At 38.9% G+C, this 18,275-nt stretch overlaps 1 protein-coding gene across 2 annotated transcripts in view; it reads left to right on the forward strand.

Annotated features, from left to right (window-relative positions):
* The window catches only part of SUCLG2 (succinate-CoA ligase GDP-forming subunit beta), a 331,995-nt gene that overhangs the window by 198,411 nt on the left and 115,309 nt on the right, over positions 1 to 18,275 (forward strand). Inside the window, exons 8-10 of one of the 2 annotated variants that reach the window (XM_066350979.1) lie at positions 10,639 to 10,800; positions 13,355 to 13,497; positions 15,397 to 15,416. In XM_066350979.1, the coding sequence (XP_066207076.1) occupies positions 10,639 to 10,800; positions 13,355 to 13,497; positions 15,397 to 15,399 (308 nt within the window). In that variant the 3' untranslated portion in view covers positions 15,400 to 15,416. Of the gene's footprint in view, positions 1 to 10,638; positions 10,801 to 13,354; positions 13,498 to 15,396; positions 15,417 to 18,275 lie in introns of those variants that run through there. The other variant, XM_066350978.1, reaches the window with a different exon arrangement.

Below are 18,275 nucleotides of genomic sequence, written 5' to 3' on the forward strand. Positions count from 1 at the left end.
GTCGTATTTTCATTTTCATTTGTCTGTATATATCTTTTGATCTCTGCACTTATTTCTTCCTTGACCCATTCATTCTTTAAAAGTATGTTGTTTAGTTTCCACATTTTTGTGGGATTTTTTCCCTCTTTTTTGCAGTTGAATTCTAGTTTCAAGGCTTTATGATCAGAAAATATGCTTGGAACAACTTCGATTTTTCTGAATTTGCTGATGTTGTTTTTGTGGCCCAACATATGGTCAATTCTTGAGAATGATCCATGTACATTGGAGAAAAATGTATACTCAGTCACTTTGGGATGAAATGTCCTGTAGATGTCTATCATATCCAGGTGCTCTAGTGTTTTGTTTAAGGCCGCTATATCTTTGTTGATTCTCTGTTTGGAAGAGGGATCTAGAGCCGTCAGCGGTGTATTGAGGTCTCCAAGTATGATTGTATTTTTGTCAGTTTTTGTTTTAAGGTCAATAAGTAGCTGTCTTATATATTTTGGTGCTCCTTGGTTTGGTGCATATATATTAAGAATTGTTATGTCTTCTTGATTCAGTGTCCCCTTAGCCATTATGAAATGGCCATTTTTGTCTCTGAGTACTTTTGCTGTCTTGTAGTCAGCATCATCAGATATGAGTATTGCTACGCCTGCTTTTTTGTGGATGTTATTTGCTTGGAGTATTGTTTTCCAGCCTTTCACTTTGAATTTGTTTTTATCCTTGTTACTTAGATGAGTTTCTTGTAGGCAGCATACAGTTGGATTTTCTTTTTTGATCCATTCGGCTACTCTGTGCCTTTTTATTGGTGAGTTTAATCCGTTTACATTTAGTGTAATTATTGACACTTGTGAGTTCCTTATTGCCATTTTATAGATTGCTTTCTGTTAGTTTTGTGCCTTGTTTGATTCTTCTCTTTCGTTTTTCTACCTTTTTTTTTTATTTGGTTGTGTTCCATACATCTTTCCTCTGTTGCTATCTTTTTTAAATCATGTGCTTCTGTGGTGGTTTTTTCAATGGTGGTTACCATTAAGTAATGAAAAGGGTTCCTACCCTGTTCATTGTAGTGCACTATTTTGTGAGTACTTTTGCACTCCATCGCCCTTTGCTACTGTTAATCTCCATCCTCTCCCCCCCTTTCTTATTGTTGTCACAGTTTAAAGTTGGTTTTGTTATGTTCTTCTTGGAGCTTTTACTTGTGGCTTTGTTTTTTTTTTTTTATTCTTTGTATCTGATTGGAGAACCCCCTTTAGTATTTCCTGGAGTGGGGGTTTTCTGGTGATAAATTCTCTCATCTTTTCTGTATCTGTAAATGTTTTCATTTCTCCTTCATATTTGAAGGATAGCTTTGATGGGTATAGTATTCGTGGCTGAAAGTTCCTCTCTTTCAAGACTTTAAATATTGGGGTCCACTCTCTTCTAGCTTGTAGAGTTTCTGTTGAGAAATTGGATGATAATCTAATGGGCCTTCCTTTATATGTTGTATTCTTCTTTTCCCTGGCTGCCTTGAGAATTTTTTCTTTGCAGTTGGTTTGTGCCAATTTTATTATGATGTGCCTTGAAGTAGGTTTGTTGGGGTTAAGAAAACTTGGAGTTCTGTTTGCTTCTAGTTTTTGAGGTTTTAGTTCTTTCCACAGGCTTGGGAAGTTCTCATCTATTATTTGTTTGAGTATGTTCTCCATTCCATTTTCTCTCTCTTCTCCCCCTGATATACCTATTATTCTTATGTTATTCTTTTTGATGGAGTCAGATAATTCCTGTAGGGCTATCTCATTTTGTTTAATTTTTGAATCTCTTTCTTCTTCTCTTTGTTGAGCCTCAAGTTGCTTGTCTTCTATTTCGCTAATCCTCTCTTCTATATGGCCTGTTCTATTAGCTAAGCTTGTTACCTCATTTTTCAGCTCATGAATTGAGTTTTTCATCTCTGTTTGATTTGTTTTTATAGTTTCAATTTCCTTGGAGATATACTCTTTGTGTTCATCGAGTTGTTTTCTGAGCTCCCTAAATTGCCTTTTGTGTTTTCTTGTATATCTCTGAGTATTTTTAGTATTTCTATTTTAAATTCTCTCGTTTAACTCCAAGGTTTCCAATATCTTAAATTTTTTTTCCATAGATTTTTCCTCATCTCTCTGTGTTACCTCTCTTTCTTTTGTATCCATGATATTCGATTTTCTCTTCTTTAATGGCATCTGAGGGTGGTTTTCTTGATAGTATTAATGAGATTTTATAAGGAATAAAAAGATAAAAAAATAAAAATAAAAATAAAAAATTGCCTTTTTTAAAAAAATTAATCATTAAATAAAGAAAAATAAAATAAGATAAAAAAATTGAGAAAAAAGGGAATTATTCCTTCCCTTCCTTTTTTCCTCCCCTCTCCTCTCCTCTCCCCTCTTTCTTGAGAAAATCTTGTGATGAACTGTGAATTATATTGTACTAAATAGAACAAACAATACCTGTAGTGGAGGGCCTGAATTGGGGAGAAGTAATAAAGGGGTTAAGGAAAAAGAAAAAAAAATAAATAAAATAAATATATATATATAAAGGGGGGGCAGTATAGACCCACAAAAAGCAAATAAGGAAAAAATTTGGGTCAAGAATAAAATGATTTGCTTTTAGGTGTTAGCTGATTCAGAGTTATGATGAGAGGAATAAGAGGGAAACAGGAAAAAGGGGTGGAAAATTAAAAAATTACTATTGTATTTAGTGGAACAAGAACTAGATAAAATGGAGAGCCAGGGATGGGAGCATTGCTAATGTGTTAAAAAGGTGAAGTAAAAACCCTCCAAAATGCCACAAACTTAAGTTTGAGTCCCAGATAAGATAATTTGTTCATTATTGAGGTTTGAATGAGAGAAGACGTAAAGGAGAAAGGAAGAGACTAATATAGAGGGAGAAAAGAGAGAGAGAGAGAGAAAAGATGGAACCACTAAAAGAAGAAAAAAGAAAAAGGAGGAGAGAGAGAGAGAGTTAGGGGTTTTGGATTGCAACCCTCATAGAAAGGAGGAGGAAAGAAAAGATAATGGGAGATGTAACACTTATGGGTAGTGTAGTTCAAAGAGAGGCGAGAGTAAGACTGAGAGAGAATTAAATGACCAAATTGGAATAGAAAAAAAAAAAATCAAGAATGAAGAAAAGAGACGAACAAATATAATAAAATGGGATAGGTTATAAAGTCTGCAGATTATTCTTGATTTTGAGAGGTTATCGTCTTGTTTTTACTTTTCTGTCTCTCTTCCTGGTCGGTGACTTCCAGGTGGTTCTGCCCCTGTGGCACGCTCTGGAAGAGGTTTGCAGTTGATAATTCTCTATGGCGATGTCATGTATTGGGCTTCAGTCTCGTTGGCAGTCAAGGCTCATTAGTGTTAATAGGCTCCAACAGTGAGAGGGTCTCTCACTGTGAGAGTGTTCCTGGAGCCTCTCTCCTAGTCTTTCCTTCCACAATTAGAAGCCTGATAATCCAGCTATGGGGTTGCTGCTGCCTCTTCCTGGATAGTAAGAGGCTCAAAGAGCTGGCAACTCCCCACTCTATTCCCACTCAGCACAGGGCTCTGAGTAAGGCTCAGTCAGTCAGAGCTGCTAGCATAATCAGGCAGGGCTTCCGCCCACTCAAAGACCTCTGGCTCTGCCCCTCTGTGGGATAACATGGGTGCCCACTCCTGAGGCGTTCGGAGGAATCTCTTGCCCACTCTCCGCGCGTGCCCACCAGGATGTCAGACCAGCCGTGTCACACTTCCAGTGAAATTCCTATCCGCACGGAAAAGATCGAGCGTTGGAATTGGCTCTCGCTCTATCCCTGTGCGCGGCCCCCTCAGGGTGCTGGGGCAGCTCAGAGATTCCTCTCCTGACCCGCTCACAGGCCTCTGACTCTACTCCTCTGTGGGAAAACATGGGCGCTCACCCCTGAGGAGTTCGGAGGAATCTCTTGCCCACTCTTCGTGCGCACTGACCTGGATATCAGGCCAGTTGGAATCAGGCTTTCTGTCATTCCGAGAAAGCCCTCTGCCACACGGAAAGTTACGGCATTGGAATTGGCTTTCGCTCTGTCCCCGTGCGGCTTTCCCAGGGTGCTGGGGCTTCCGCTCCTGGCCCGCTCACAGGCCTCTGACTCTGCTCCTCTGTGGGAAAACACGGGCGCCCACCCCTGAGGAGTTCAGAGGAATCTCCTGCCCACTCTCCTGCGCCGCTGATCAGAATATCAGGCTCAGGCGGGACGCCTCTCACTCCGCGAAAGCCCTCCTCCCGCACAGAAAAGTTCCACAGTTGGAGTTGGCTCCAGCTCCCTCCCCGTGCCCGGTCCCCTCAGGGCGCTGGGGCTCCTAGGAGATGCCGCTTTTTGCTCACACAGAGGCCTCTGACTCTGCTTCTCTGTGGGTTAGCACGGGCGGCGCCCACCCCTGAAGTGTTCGTAGGAATCTCTTGCCCACTATCCACGCACGCCGACCAGGAGATGCGGAAAATGGCTGCCCCACTTGTCTTTCTTTGTCTGGGTTTGGCGCGTGTGTTAGCTTGAATTGCCCAGGTTTTTCCGCGGCTTGGATCTCTGTGCCACAGCCTGGTTTGGCTGTTTGTACCGCGGCCTGGATCTATTCACTCCCTATGCCCGCCTTAGTTTCTATATTCTCAGTTCTCAGTGAAAGCCGTCCTGTTTGGATTAGAGAGGAAGGCGGAGCATTTCTTACTCCCTATTTCCCCCGGAGTTTGACCATATATCTAGCCAATCTTTCGCTCGACCCTACCTTCGGGTGTATTGTGAAGCATCTGAAGACTCCAAGGATAGGTTTTTCTGTTTCTGGTTGAAGAACTTGTTGAGTTTATGGGGAGATTTTTGGTATCGCTTCCTACCGCACCATCACTCTGTAACTTTTTTCTTTGATGTCTTTAAAATGTTTCTCAATGGGGTAGGGAGCATTTTGTCCCCTAGGGGATATTTGGCTATGTCAAAGAACCTTTTTTTAATTGAGATGTATTTGACATAACATATTACAATAGTTTCAGGCATACAGTACAGTAATTTGATATGATCACCACAGTAAAGTCTAGTTAACATCGGTTTCTGTTTCTTACAACTTGAAGTGTAGGTTGCTATGTGATCCTAGTGAGTAGAGGCCAGGGACGTCGCTAAACATCCTGTAGAGCACAGCACAGCCCTCCCCAACAGAAAATGATCTCACCCAGCATGCTAGCAATGTCCAGATTAAGAATTCCTGATCTAAACTATCTTTATCATTTGGAGCACAAATCCGTTTACCAAGCTAAAGGAATGAAACCCAATTTAAAACAGTGACTGTCTGGCCAAGAGTCCATGAGAATTAAGGCTGGATTGGAGTTAACTGAAACATTAAATTCCTTTCTTGCTTCAGATTAATTTCCCTAAATAACAATCCTACTGCTTTGAGTTAAGTTAGCAAATGTCCATGTTGTTGGTGGGTGGTTCTGTGTTTCTGTCTTTATACACAAGACTTCTATTTTCAAGAACATTTTCAGTTCTCAGCAAACCCCCAAACCCTTCTCCCTCCTCCTATTTTCTCTTTTAACAGCAACTAAAAAAAAAGTTCTAAAAAGTATACAACTCTTGGAACATCAATATTTAATGGAAAGTGGGACCAATTTTAAAGTATCAGCATTTTAATGCCACTTGGCAAGGTACATTTCCTATTATGATTATTTATCATAAATCAAATGCAGTACATTGCTTGAAGACAGATTATTTTTCAAACTAATTATGACAGTCTTATTTCCTGCTGTTTTTATGTTTCTTTTATGTGTGAATTTCCCCTCTGAAATGTATTTTTTTTAATTCTATAGCACATTCTTCTGTTAAAACTCAAGGGTCAGAGTCTCCTAACTGCCAGTTATGTTCTTCACGGAGGCTGTTGAATTAGCAGCTCACAGAATCTCACACCACCGAACAAAACAACAGGAACACCCTGTGCATATAAGTGCTGCAGCTTTCTTTGATGTTTGTTCAGAAGGAAAATTCATTTGTATAATCTATCAAGCATGTAACAATGTGCTTTTGATGGTGAAAATTGTTTTATAAATATTAATAGGTGTATTCTTTTACCTACTTTGTACACAGAGTGGCCTTTGTTCAAGTTGAATAAAGAAGTGAGGTTTTATTATTGTGACACTGAAAATCTTAATGTCTGAACCAAGCTCAGCACCTCCAAAAATACATTTTTACCATAGTTTATTTTATTAAATGAAAAAGCTAAGGTTTGAGCAAGTAGGCTTATTTTATTTCCTTGCTGTCGACATAGACACCAATCCCTTTTTAACACCAGTTGTGAAATGTGTACTTGGGGGTCTGATGGGGAAACAAGCTTATAGAGCCAGTCAGTATTCAGGGATTCATCGACTTTGGTGCTAGCTGCAAGTTTTTGTTTATTTTGTGTGTTATGTTTTTTATTTGTTTGTTTTCAAGCTAGTAGAATACACTTTTTTCTAAGTTTCCCCTTCACTATAACAAATATGTTACCCGAGGCTACTATATTAGTTATTAAAGCAGAGTACTCATATGACAAGAAGTGGGACTTCACAGGGGTTGGCAGCCTTTTCCTATGATGGGCAGGACGGTGTGTTGCAGCTGTGCACCTCTGCTGTGGGACTCTCAGACAGCGGCCATAGAAATACCACATATAAATCAACTGGTGCGGCTATTTTCCAGTAAGACCCCATTTGTGGGAACAGGCAGTGAGCTAATTTGAGGGACACATGTAACCACCCCTTGACTTCGATTGTTACTTGGGTACAGATACCAAAGTGTAGCCACCCTGGCCTTATGCAGAGGTATAGCATGATTTGAGGGTCAACAGCAGCATCTTTTCCTTCACATCCTATAGGAGAAAATTTCCTTCTTTGTCGGTTACAAAGCCGGATATCCCAACCATTAAAATCCTTCCTGTGGGAAAAAATATTAGGATTTAATAAAGGTAATCCAAAATTGAGTTGCCATCCTCAAAGCCTAAATCTTTTGGGGGGTTGAGGAGGAGGGGAATAAGGTACAGAGCCTCTTTCAGACCCATTGTGTTCTGAAGCCGGCATTTTATTGAAAACCATGGGTAACCTGTATAGATATAAACTCACATAGGCATTAGTTTAAATTTATTCTAAACAAGTCTAGGACTATAAGGGAATGGACAGAGTACAAGTCATTGTGAATGAGAGGAGGTAAGGAGACTCCTACAATCTGGGCTGCAGCGTGGGACGCTCTGAGTGGAAGCACTGTGCATGTAGAGCCTGCAGGTGCTGGTGACAGGGACCAGTGAGGGCCGGGGGAGGGGTGCGGGAGGCTCACTGCCTGCGTGCCTTCTCTTCTCAGCAGTGCTGTAGAGGAGAAAATACTATGCTCCCCAGCTTACAGACAAGGCCACTGGGCTTAAGAGAGGTGACTGGCCACCTGGCAAGGAAGGGCTAGACTTGTAATTCATACAGACAGGTGTTTTTGATGCCAGAGTACATTAAACGGTCAAGTTCAAGGAACAAATTTCAGGAGATCAACATTATAAACTGAAATTGTAAAGAAGGAATGCTCTTTGTATGTTTGGGACTACTTTTAAAATATTAAGCAAGTATAACAAATTTGTGTCTAACAGAGTTCACACACCTTCTTATTTCCCTCCGTCCCCAAACCCCCCAAAAGATTTAGTCTTTGAGATTAGCAACTCAGTTTTAGATAACCTTTCTTTACTCCTAAATCCCCATACTTCCTATTTATGCTGTGTTTATAACTTCCCAAAGCACTTGGACACATACACTGACCTAGGTGTGCCATTTAATCTACAGAGAGGGGACAATGAACAAGGAGCCATGGTAAACACACCTTTTGTCCCACAGGTATGATACCTGTAGATTCGTCTTTCTTCCTCCCTTTAGAGATCCTTGTTATCCCATAGTCACCACATTTAAACTATTCTTAAACCCTAAAGTTCTCCCAGGGTGGTCCCCAAATAGTGAACTCATTTCTGTACTTGGCGTATACATTGTATCACAGGAAAAAAGCTACTTGAAAATCTGGATTTGCAGACATTTAGCTGAGACTGCCTTCTGAGCTATGCATGCATATCCATTTATTATGCTCTATCTCAAGTTGCTTATAAGTGTAGTCGTTGTAAGGGGCAAAGATCAGCCTGGGCCTATTTTGATTTACTAGTTTATTGATCTTGACCAAGAATGTTTTTATTTGAAACTCTTCACTTAGGAAGTCAATTTTAAGCCTTTGCCCATTCATTTCAAAGGTGTCAGTTACAAGTAATCTTGCCAATGAGTAATGGAGGAACCACACTTACTAATAAATTAATTAAAATGTATTTATAAACCCAGTGAAAAGCCAAGAATGAAGTTGCTTTCCTATTGATTGTTACACCAGTCATTAACTGCTGAGAAAATGCCATTGTAGCAAGCAAAGAACACTGGCCAATTCCTTTGATAATTGTAAGATTCCATCATTAAGATTTCAGTATTCTGGAAAATAATTCCTCATTTGCTCCATGTATTCAGTGTGTGAGTAAAGTGGACATTCTGTGGAAAGACTGTAGACTCAGGCAGACATTTTAACTTGCACATAAGATTCTCTCTTGTCAGTCAGTGCTTCTTTAAGTAATTTGTGGTTTGAACTTTTATTTATGCCAAGAGTATTCTTAGATGTTAATCTCTCAGATCTGCACAGATTTGTATCAAAGTGCTTGATTATTGTGGTAGAGAAACCCTTGGGGAAAACTGTTACCTAAGGTTATTAGCCACAGGATGTCATAATGTAGCAATACTTTCTTTTCATAGCAAGCAAATGGGATTCACAGACTATAGTAATTGCTTTTGATTGAAATGTGCCAGAGTGGTTGTTTCCCTTTTAAGAGTTAGGCGACTGTCTGCAATGCTGGAGAAGAATAGTAAATCTCTGAATTCTTGGTCAAAGATCCCTGTCAATATCCCAAGGATATCCCAAGTAAAGGGTGCAATGGCATCATTGATAGCTAATTTCTACCCTGAAGGATGTAATAAAAGGGATCAGGTCCCAGAAACTAGTGCACCACCCCACCCCACTGCACTCTCCTACAGAAGATCTCCTGTAAGTCACGGAAAGCACTCTGCAGTCCATACTTTTTGCTGAGTGAATTTCACTGTGTGCAGAGCTAGTGGCCACTGAGAGTTAAGATACTTGTACCAGCACCAGGGAGTGGAGCCAACATAGCTGATAATGCCTGCAGCCTGTCATTGCATCTGACCAGTCTTTTCTCTCAGTGTCTTATAGCTTGAATCAAGAATCATATTCTGCACACATCACGATGATGATACTTGTTTTAGCAGATCCCAGAGTAAGTTCATCAGCAATCCAGGGATGATTTCCATTTTCCAAATAAGAAAATTGAGGCCCAGAAAGGAAGTAGGTTATTTCTTTTCCGGAGACTTCTTTAGAGATTCCAGCAGGGGAGCGTAGCTACTCGTATACCCTTGACCGAAGAACGGTCATCTCCTCTATCGGGGAAGGTCGTCCTCTTCGACTGAGCGCACAGCTTCGGGAAGGACGCACATGGAGCCGTGAGGGAGGAAGGGAACACCCGCCTACCCAGCCAGATCAGCCGAATCAACCCTGGCGATCAATGGGGTGACAGATGTCACAGCCAGATTGCCCTCACATCTGTAATTTCTTTTCTTTATTGATATATAAATCAAGGCTATGATTAGTTAAGGGTTAAATAAAAACTATTGAGCCCTGGCCGGTTGGCTCAGCGGTAGAGCGTCGGCCTAGCGTGCGGAGGACCCGGGTTCGATTCCCGGCCAGGGCACACAGGAGAAGCGCCCATTTGCTTCTCCACCCCTCCGCCGCGCCTTCCTCTCTGCCTCTCTCTTCCCCTCCCGCAGCCAAGGCTCCATTGGAGCAAAGATGGCCCGGGCGCTGGGGATGGCTCTGTGGCCTCTGCCCCAGGCGCTAGAGTGGCTCTGGTCGCAACATGGCGACGCCCAGGATGGGCAGAGCATCGCCCCCTGGTGGGCAGAGCGTCACCCCTGGTGGGTGTGCCGGGTGGATCCCGGTCGGGCGCATGCGGGAGTCTGTCTGACTGTCTCTCCCTGTTTCCAGCTTCAGAAAAATGCAAAAAGAAAAAAAAAGAAAAGAAAAAAAAAAAAGAAAAAAAAAAATAAAAACTATTGATTATTCCCTAGTGTTCTTCCACATCTTTCAGAAGTATTGGTGAGGGTACAGATTAAATAAAACTTTCACTTTATATCATCAAAAGAAAGAAGAGGACAGCAAGATTAAGCCTAATTATCTAGCTTCTCTTTGCATAGAAGAGATACTATCTTTACTAAAAATATAGTAAGAATAGCTAATCAAAGCTGTATGTAGCTAGCAGTCTTAGCTTATAATGGTGATAGCAACTTAAATTGTTATTTTATTGAACAGAGAACAAAAGATGTAAATTACTATGCTCTTTGTTAGAACGTAAGTCCCTTGGGAACAGGGACCATTTCATATTTGTCTTTGTAGTCTGAAATCTAAATTAATATCAAGAAAGCCACAACAGCTTTCCCTGTCTATGTTATGAGATAGGGTGACTGTATCTTACTTTTTTATTCCTCCTGTGACTGCCAGGCTAAAGAACTTAACTTGTAGATCCTTAAGAGATATTCACATATACTTTTTTTTTTTAATTTCTTTAGTTATCTGTTTTGATGCCAAGATAAACTTTGATGACAATGCAGAATTCCGACAAAAGGACATATTTGCTATGGACGACAGGTCAGAAAACGAGCCCATTGAAAATGAAGCTGCCAGATATGACCTAAAGTATATTGGACTGGATGGGAATATTGCCTGCTTTGGTAAGAAATCAGTTATATCAAAAAGATGATCTGTGGATTTTTGCAGAATTTAGGAACTCCTGGTTTCTAAAATGTTATTTTCTAACAGCAAGAAACATAAGAGAGTTTTGTACACAAAAGTCTTAGGAAACAATTCAGAGTTTCTTCCCTGAGTTTATTTTGGTCAGTGGTCACTGGTTTAAAGTAGGGTTTCTCAACTCTGGCTCTGTTGCTATTTTAGGTGGCATAACTCTGCTGTGGGGTACTGTTCTGTACATTATAAGGTATTTAACAGTATTCCTAGCCTTTAGGTGCCACCAGCACCCTCCACTATGACAACCAAAAGTGTCTCCAAACATTGCAGAATTGGGTTTATAATCTTCATACAGACCCTAGCCAGTTGGCTCAGTGGTAAAGTGTCCGTGTGTGGAAATCCCGGGTTTGATTCCAGGTCAGGACACACAAAGAAGTGACCATCTGCTTCTTCACCCCTCCCCCTCTTCCTTCTCTTTCTCTGTCTCTCTCTCTCTCTATCTCTCTCTTCCTTTCCATGCAGCCATGCCTCGAATGGTTCAAGCAAAGTTGGTTCCAGGTGCTGAGGATGACTCCATGGCCTTGGCCTTAGGCACTAAAATAGCTCCGTTGCTGAACATTGGAGCAGCGGCCCAGCCAGGCAGAGCATCGCCCCCTAGTGGGCATGCCAGGTGGATGCCAGTTGGGGTGCATGCGTAGTCTATCTCTGCCTCCCCGCCTTTCACTTACTTAAAAGAAAAATCTTCATACAACATCAGGATGGTTAACTCTTTTGCAGACCAGCATGAAATTTCTGGCACACCAGCAGTTGAAAAACAGTGTTTTAAAGTACCTCAGTTAAACTTAGTAAAAACCAGAACCTTTGCTACTCCAGGCAATATTAATATGGTAGAATTACTCTGAAATTTTGGTTCATATAAAATCACCTTCTCAGAGGAAGTAGAAGAGAACATATACTTTAATCATTATGCTCAAACTTTAGCTTCTGTGAAAACCAAATAATAAAATGTTTAATCCATTACCAGTTAGTTTATCAATAAAACAATTGATTTTATCATATTCTTCTAAATTCGTGAAAATGGCTTATTCAGTTGCGATGAGAATGGCTCTATGAAGGCAACACAACTCTTGTTATCGTCCACAGCTTATGGCACTGAGGTTTATATGCTTCTGTGATATGGTGGAACCAAGTTATTTTACTGGAAACTAAGGTCTTAATCTTAATGGAATTAAAAAAGATTTGTGGGTCATTAAACAACAATATCATTATATTCAGAACTGAACAGACCTCATCCAGTAGTTTGTTATTCAATACAATAGAAAATGACATCGATAATTACGAGTGGTATCAGAAGCTCTTGCTTTGTATTGGAGCAGTGACTGTAATATACTGTATTACTGGCCTTGTTCTGATCTTGATAAGCTAATATGCTATCAGTGTTTGCAGGCATTTAAAAAGGAGGAAGATACAATGGTGTGTTTAGAACAAATTAAATACAGATTCTTTGTAGTCTCTGTAATAGTGTGCATGATTTGACCAAGTTAGCCTAACACATTTTAAATTCCATTAAGATTCTATATAAACCATTTTTTATTTTAGTTGACCCTTAATTAATTAAACTAGTCACAGTTTGATTGTCTGGGGAATTCAAGGGTCAGAAAAAAGTGAAGGATACTTTGAGAGTTTCTGCTGAGTTCAGGAGGGGTTTTTTTTCTTCCTAACCTGAGAAAAGAAATTTTATATAATTAAGCATAAGAAACAGAAGTACAATTGATCAATAAAACTTAATTCCGGGAAATAAGTTTAGTGTTAAAACTCTTTACTTGGTTTTTAAAGAAAAGCTCCTAAGATGTTAGCACATTTTGGTTCTGGTTTTAATGATCAGGTTGCTGGTGAACATTTTTTATATTATTTTGAAAAAGGAACAGGTGGATAGGAATGTTGTTTTGAGCTATTATTTGTTCATTTGTTTTCTGACTTCAGAGAACATATAGACATGTGTTTTTGCACTAAGTTTGAAATGTGGAAGCCTATTGAAGTTGGGGTGCCTGTGCTTCCGCCCCAGAGGGAAGCCGCGCTCAAAGGACCGTATTCACAGCAAACAAAAAAATTAAAAGAATTCCATTTTTTACTCATTTCTCTTAAAGGATACTGAAAAATGTAACTCATAGCCCTAGTTACTTTTCATTGCCTTTTTTCTCTTTTCCAGTTTTCTTGAACTCTATACTGTCCAGAACTAGCCCAAATTGGTAACTTACTTAAATTCTTCCCTTTTTTCCCCTGTCCCATATTGATTTAATTTCTCAATAAATCCAGCTTCCCATTGACGAATCTTATTTTGGTTATTTGTAATATGTACATTTTCTGATTCCTTAGCCTTTAAGTCTATGAACTTACCTGGTTGAATAGAATTCCAAACAGAGCAGAAATTGGCCCATCATGACAGGATTTTCCTTTGCAATATGGTGGAGGAAAAAAAGTTGATACACCAGTTCATTTTGCTAAATTTACCCTATCTTGCTCGTTATTTGCATTTCATAGTGAATGGTGCTGGACTTGCCATGGCAACTTGTGATATCATTTTCCTGAATGGTGGGAAGCCAGCCAACTTCTTGGATCTTGGTGGTGGCGTAAAGGAAGCTCAGGTGTATCAAGCCTTCAAATTGCTCACAGCTGATCCTAAGGTAACTCGCTCTTTTGGGGGGAGATTGCATAATTTTCTGACTTTTCACCATCAAGAGCAAACTTGTTCCTATTGCTAGGGGATAATAAGTCAACACGTACCATGCAGCCCCAGATGCAAATCCTGCTGTATGTCCCATTGGAAAACCCAGTGATTTAACTCATTTTGGGTGAAAAGCTTGTGAGAATCCCTAGGATCTTATTTCACAGGCTGTGCTTAAAATATTCTGGGAAGTGTCAGGAAATAAAGAGGTATAGTATACCCAACAGTGAAATATAGGTTGGCATGAAACATTATTTGAGTAATTTATTTGAGGCAATTAGTTCTACATGTACATGACTTTAGAGAAAACTGAGTCTTAGATTCCTTCCAAAAGATGCTGAAGATAATAATTCTGATTTGAAATAGAAGAAAATTATGGTATTATATTATCATATATCGCTGGAAAATAATGACCTCACCTCCTTCTGTATGTTTTTTAATTTTCATCTCTGGCAATTATATGAGTTACATTTTGTAATATATGCTCTAAGAAGCAAATAATGTTGCTTTATGTGCATCTTAACTAGAATGTAGCTCTCATACCCATGCTAGGTAGTAGTCAGTATATATTTAATCAATCTAAATACCAGTATGTCTTGTTTCTTTTGGAGGTACTCAGTTGTCTGTGATAACAAGGTTTAGGTGGGTATGTATGGTGTAGAAAAGATGAAAATATTTTAGTGTATCATCTAATGCAGTAGTTCTCAACCTGTGGGTCATGACCCCGGCGGGGTCACCTAAAGCCATCGGAAAATACATAATGCATATCAGGTATTTACATGAATCATAACTGTAGCAAAATTACAGTTATGAAGTAGCCACAAAAAATATTTTTTGGTTTGGGGTCACCGCAACATGAGGAACTGTATTGCAGGGTCACGGCATTAGAAAGGTTGAGAACCACTGATCTAATGCTTTTAATAGTTCTAAGGAGTAGTATATATGCTACAACCATTTGATTTTAAACTTTGAGAGTGATTATTTTGATGATGTTAGAGTATCTAATACAATCTTTTGGTTCTTGATATATATGTAGACACAGGAAATCTGAACTCATCACTGAGAAAACCATGAATGAAAACAATGCCAGATTTTTTTTTTAAAGTTTTGTGGTCTGAACTTAATATGGAAAGTATAATGGCACTAGCCTTTTTGGATTTACATGTATAAAATTTGGTCTTATATTAGTAGTGTCATATGCTTGTCTGTTTTGATTATGACTTAAGTAGTTGGTAACCTTGTTTTTTTTGTTTTGTTTTGGATTTTTTATGTATTTATTTTTTTTTACAGAGACAGAGAGAGAGTCAGAGAGAGGGATAGATAGGGACAGACAGACAGGAAGGGAGAGAGATGAGAAGCATCATCAGTTTTTCGTTGTGACACCTTAGTTGTTCATTGATCGCTTTCTTGTATGTGCCTTGACCGTGGGCCTTCAGCAGACTGAGTAACCCCTTGCTTGAGCCAGCGACCTTGGGTCCAAGCTGGTGAGCATTGCTCAAAGCAGATGAGCTGGCGCTCAAGCTGGCTACCTCGGAGTTTCGAACCTGGGTCCTCCACATCCCAGTCTGATGCTCTATCCACTGCACCACCGCCTGGTCAGGCTGGTAACCTTGTTTTGCTATGACTTTTCCTTCTGACTCACAAAATGAATGTGAAAGTGTTGCCAGCTACTTACATTCAGTTGTCCAGTGCTACTGAGGAATAGCCAAGTCACCGAAGTCAAGTCACCCATCCATGAAGAAAATGTTGGGGCTGATATTTCTGATTACATAAGCACCTTGTTTTTATTAAATAGGAACATTATCAACAGCTCCCTGATTATTAATTCATTTATTTCTTCTTCCTACTCCTTTCGAAGTGAAGAATCATTTTTCTCCCTGGGACTTTCAAAGCAATTGGAATCTGTAAGTACCATGAACATAACACATAATAGCGTTTTTAACTGCTTAAACCACAAAGTACCCAGAAAACAGGCAACCATAATAAAATACTGAACTTTAGTTCAGTATTATACTTTCCATATTAAGTTCAGACTACATAATGTTTTTTAAATTGAAATTTGGTGTTAAGAAAAATCGAGAACCATCGAGGGATTAAATCTACCAGGACAATCATTGCATTTTTTAAATATCTTTTCTTAGTGGCTGGTCCTGAATGTTGATTTTGTAAAAATGTAGGAGGGGAATAAAAAACCATTTGCAGAACCATTTTTTAAAAACTATCTCTTAAAAAATTTCGAATTTACCTGATGGAATATTTTCAAATGCTTGCAATATTAAACATTTTTGACATTGGCTGTCATTTTAGATGTAGAAAGGTATGTGGGAGTTATTTTTCTCATACTGTATCAGGAAGATGAATGTAGACCTTATCTCATAGTACATTTTTCAAATCTTGAAATTTCAAAGCCAGTTAAAAGGCTTAGAAATGTAATGGGTATTTTCAATCCTGGCATTGTTTCATAGATTTCAGAGGACAGAGGCTAAAAAATAGCGTATATGAATTGATTTGCTTTTGCAAGGAAACTGGTTGTCGTTCTGGCAGTAATTATTTCAAGTAGAGCCCTATCCCTGCCCAGAAGTAGATTCCCAAGAGCCTGAACATAATTCTTTCAAAGGTATTGATTTTCTTCTTAGATAAAAGAATTAGTCTAGTTGAATACACTGAAATTCAGAATTATAAAAGGCCTGTTGTTAAAATGTAAATCAACTGAGGACTACTTATTTGCCATAAATATGAGCTAATTCTGTCGATCAAGTAATAAATATAATTCAAGAAAAATATTATGAATTGACATATATTTCCACTTATAATGTCAACCATAGAGTGGAACTTATATTTATTTTGCTTGACTACTAGCCCAAATACTGATTTTTGTAACACAGGTGCCTTGATAACTAGTGTTTCTTACTTGTTTGTAATACATGTAAAATGGGGCTTCCTGTGCCAAACTATTTATCACAAGAGTCTTTTGAAGATAGTACACTTACTAAATTAGATTCACGTGAAGTATATTATTATATATTTTAGGATTCTCTCATTTTTTAATTTAGAAATTAAATTTCATGGGGTGATATTTATCAGTGAGAGTATATAGTTTTCAGATAAACAGCTTTATAGAATTTGAACTGTTGATTGCATTGTGTGCCCATCACCCAAAGTCAAATCATTTTCCGACTCCATATATTTGTCTCTCTTTACTCCCTTCCCCCACTCCCTCCCTCATAATTCCCCTCCCCTGGGAACCACTTCACTTTTATATATGTCTATGAGTCTCATTTTTATATCCCACCTTTGAGGGATATATATTTGTCACTCTTTACTCTTCTACCCCCTACCCCTCTCCTTCTGGTAGTGAAATTCTCCCCTTTTTAGTTGGACCTGAGATGAGAGAAAGGTCATAGAGTTCATTCTGCAGAGAGTAGGACAGGTCTTATCTCACCTTCATTTTTAACTGACAGTTTTATATACTAGCATTCTTAAAATCATACAGTAAAAATAATATAAAATATGAAGTTTAAGTAGAGTTTTGTGGTAATCTGTAAAGAGTTTGAGCACATTGAAAGAAAAACTATGAAGAATGTTGTCCTTATGTTTTTGTTTTCCTAAATTAATCTCTGGCTTTTATTTCTAATTTTAAATTTAGAATTCTGAAGGTGTAGAAAACAAGTTGCAACAACATCTGGAGTATGTAAAGCATTTTGCATAAATGAATAAAATGAAAAGACAGTTGACATGATGGTAACCTCATCTCTGTCGGCCAAAGTTAAGCAAATTGGTTGCCCTCTGGAGGCCTGATTTTGCAGAGTGGTGGTATATGATTGGCATTATTGAAGTCACCTCACTTGGTTTGACTGTGCTTACTAGTTTAGATCTAACTTAAAGTTCTGTTTTCAAAAGCCCTTTAAATGTTCAGGAAGAAATGTGCTATAGAAGCACCAAATGCTAGTTAAGGAAGAAGGGATTATTTGTGGGGTTCTGGTGCTCGACTGCCTGGGTTCTAGTCTTGTCTTTACCATTTGTTGATTGAAAGACTTTGGGCATGTTATTTAACTTCCATGTGCCTTGATTTCCTCATTTATAAAATGAGATAATCACAGTACTTATTACCTAATAGGATTATTTTATTACATGAATTGGGATAAATACATGAATTTCACATTTAGAGGGGCAATCATTTCATATGCAAGTATATTTAAAATTTTTAAGTACCTTTTATTAAAGTATAACCTACATACAGACTAATGTAAAGATCATTTCAGTATGTAGCTTGATGAACTATCACAAAGTGACATAACTCTGTATCCTCCAGTTAGTTCAAGAAATAGAATATGGACTAATTAATTGTATGTGTCTCTCAAAAATTCATATGTTGAAATCACCCCCCACCCATTATGATGGAATTAGGAGGTGGGGCCTTTGGGAGGTAATTAAATCTTGAGGGTGAATCCTCATGAATAGGATTAGTGCCTTTATAAAAAAGATCCAGAATGCTCTCTTGTTACTTCTTTAATGTGAAGACATAGCTAAACATAGGTTATCTGAATACCAGGAGGTGGGCTGTCACCAGACACTGAATCAGTTGGTGCTTTGTTCTTAAATTTCCCAGACTCCAGAATTGTGAAAAATAATTGTTTGCTGTTTAAGCTGCCCAGTCTATGGTAGTTTTATATGGAAGCCTGAACAATCTGAGACAGCTTCCATTCCGGAAGCCCAAATGCTCCTCAATCCCCATAG

Source organism: Saccopteryx leptura, chromosome 10, assembly GCF_036850995.1.
Source record: "Saccopteryx leptura isolate mSacLep1 chromosome 10, mSacLep1_pri_phased_curated, whole genome shotgun sequence".
Classification (NCBI taxonomy): Eukaryota; Metazoa; Chordata; class Mammalia; order Chiroptera; family Emballonuridae; genus Saccopteryx; species Saccopteryx leptura.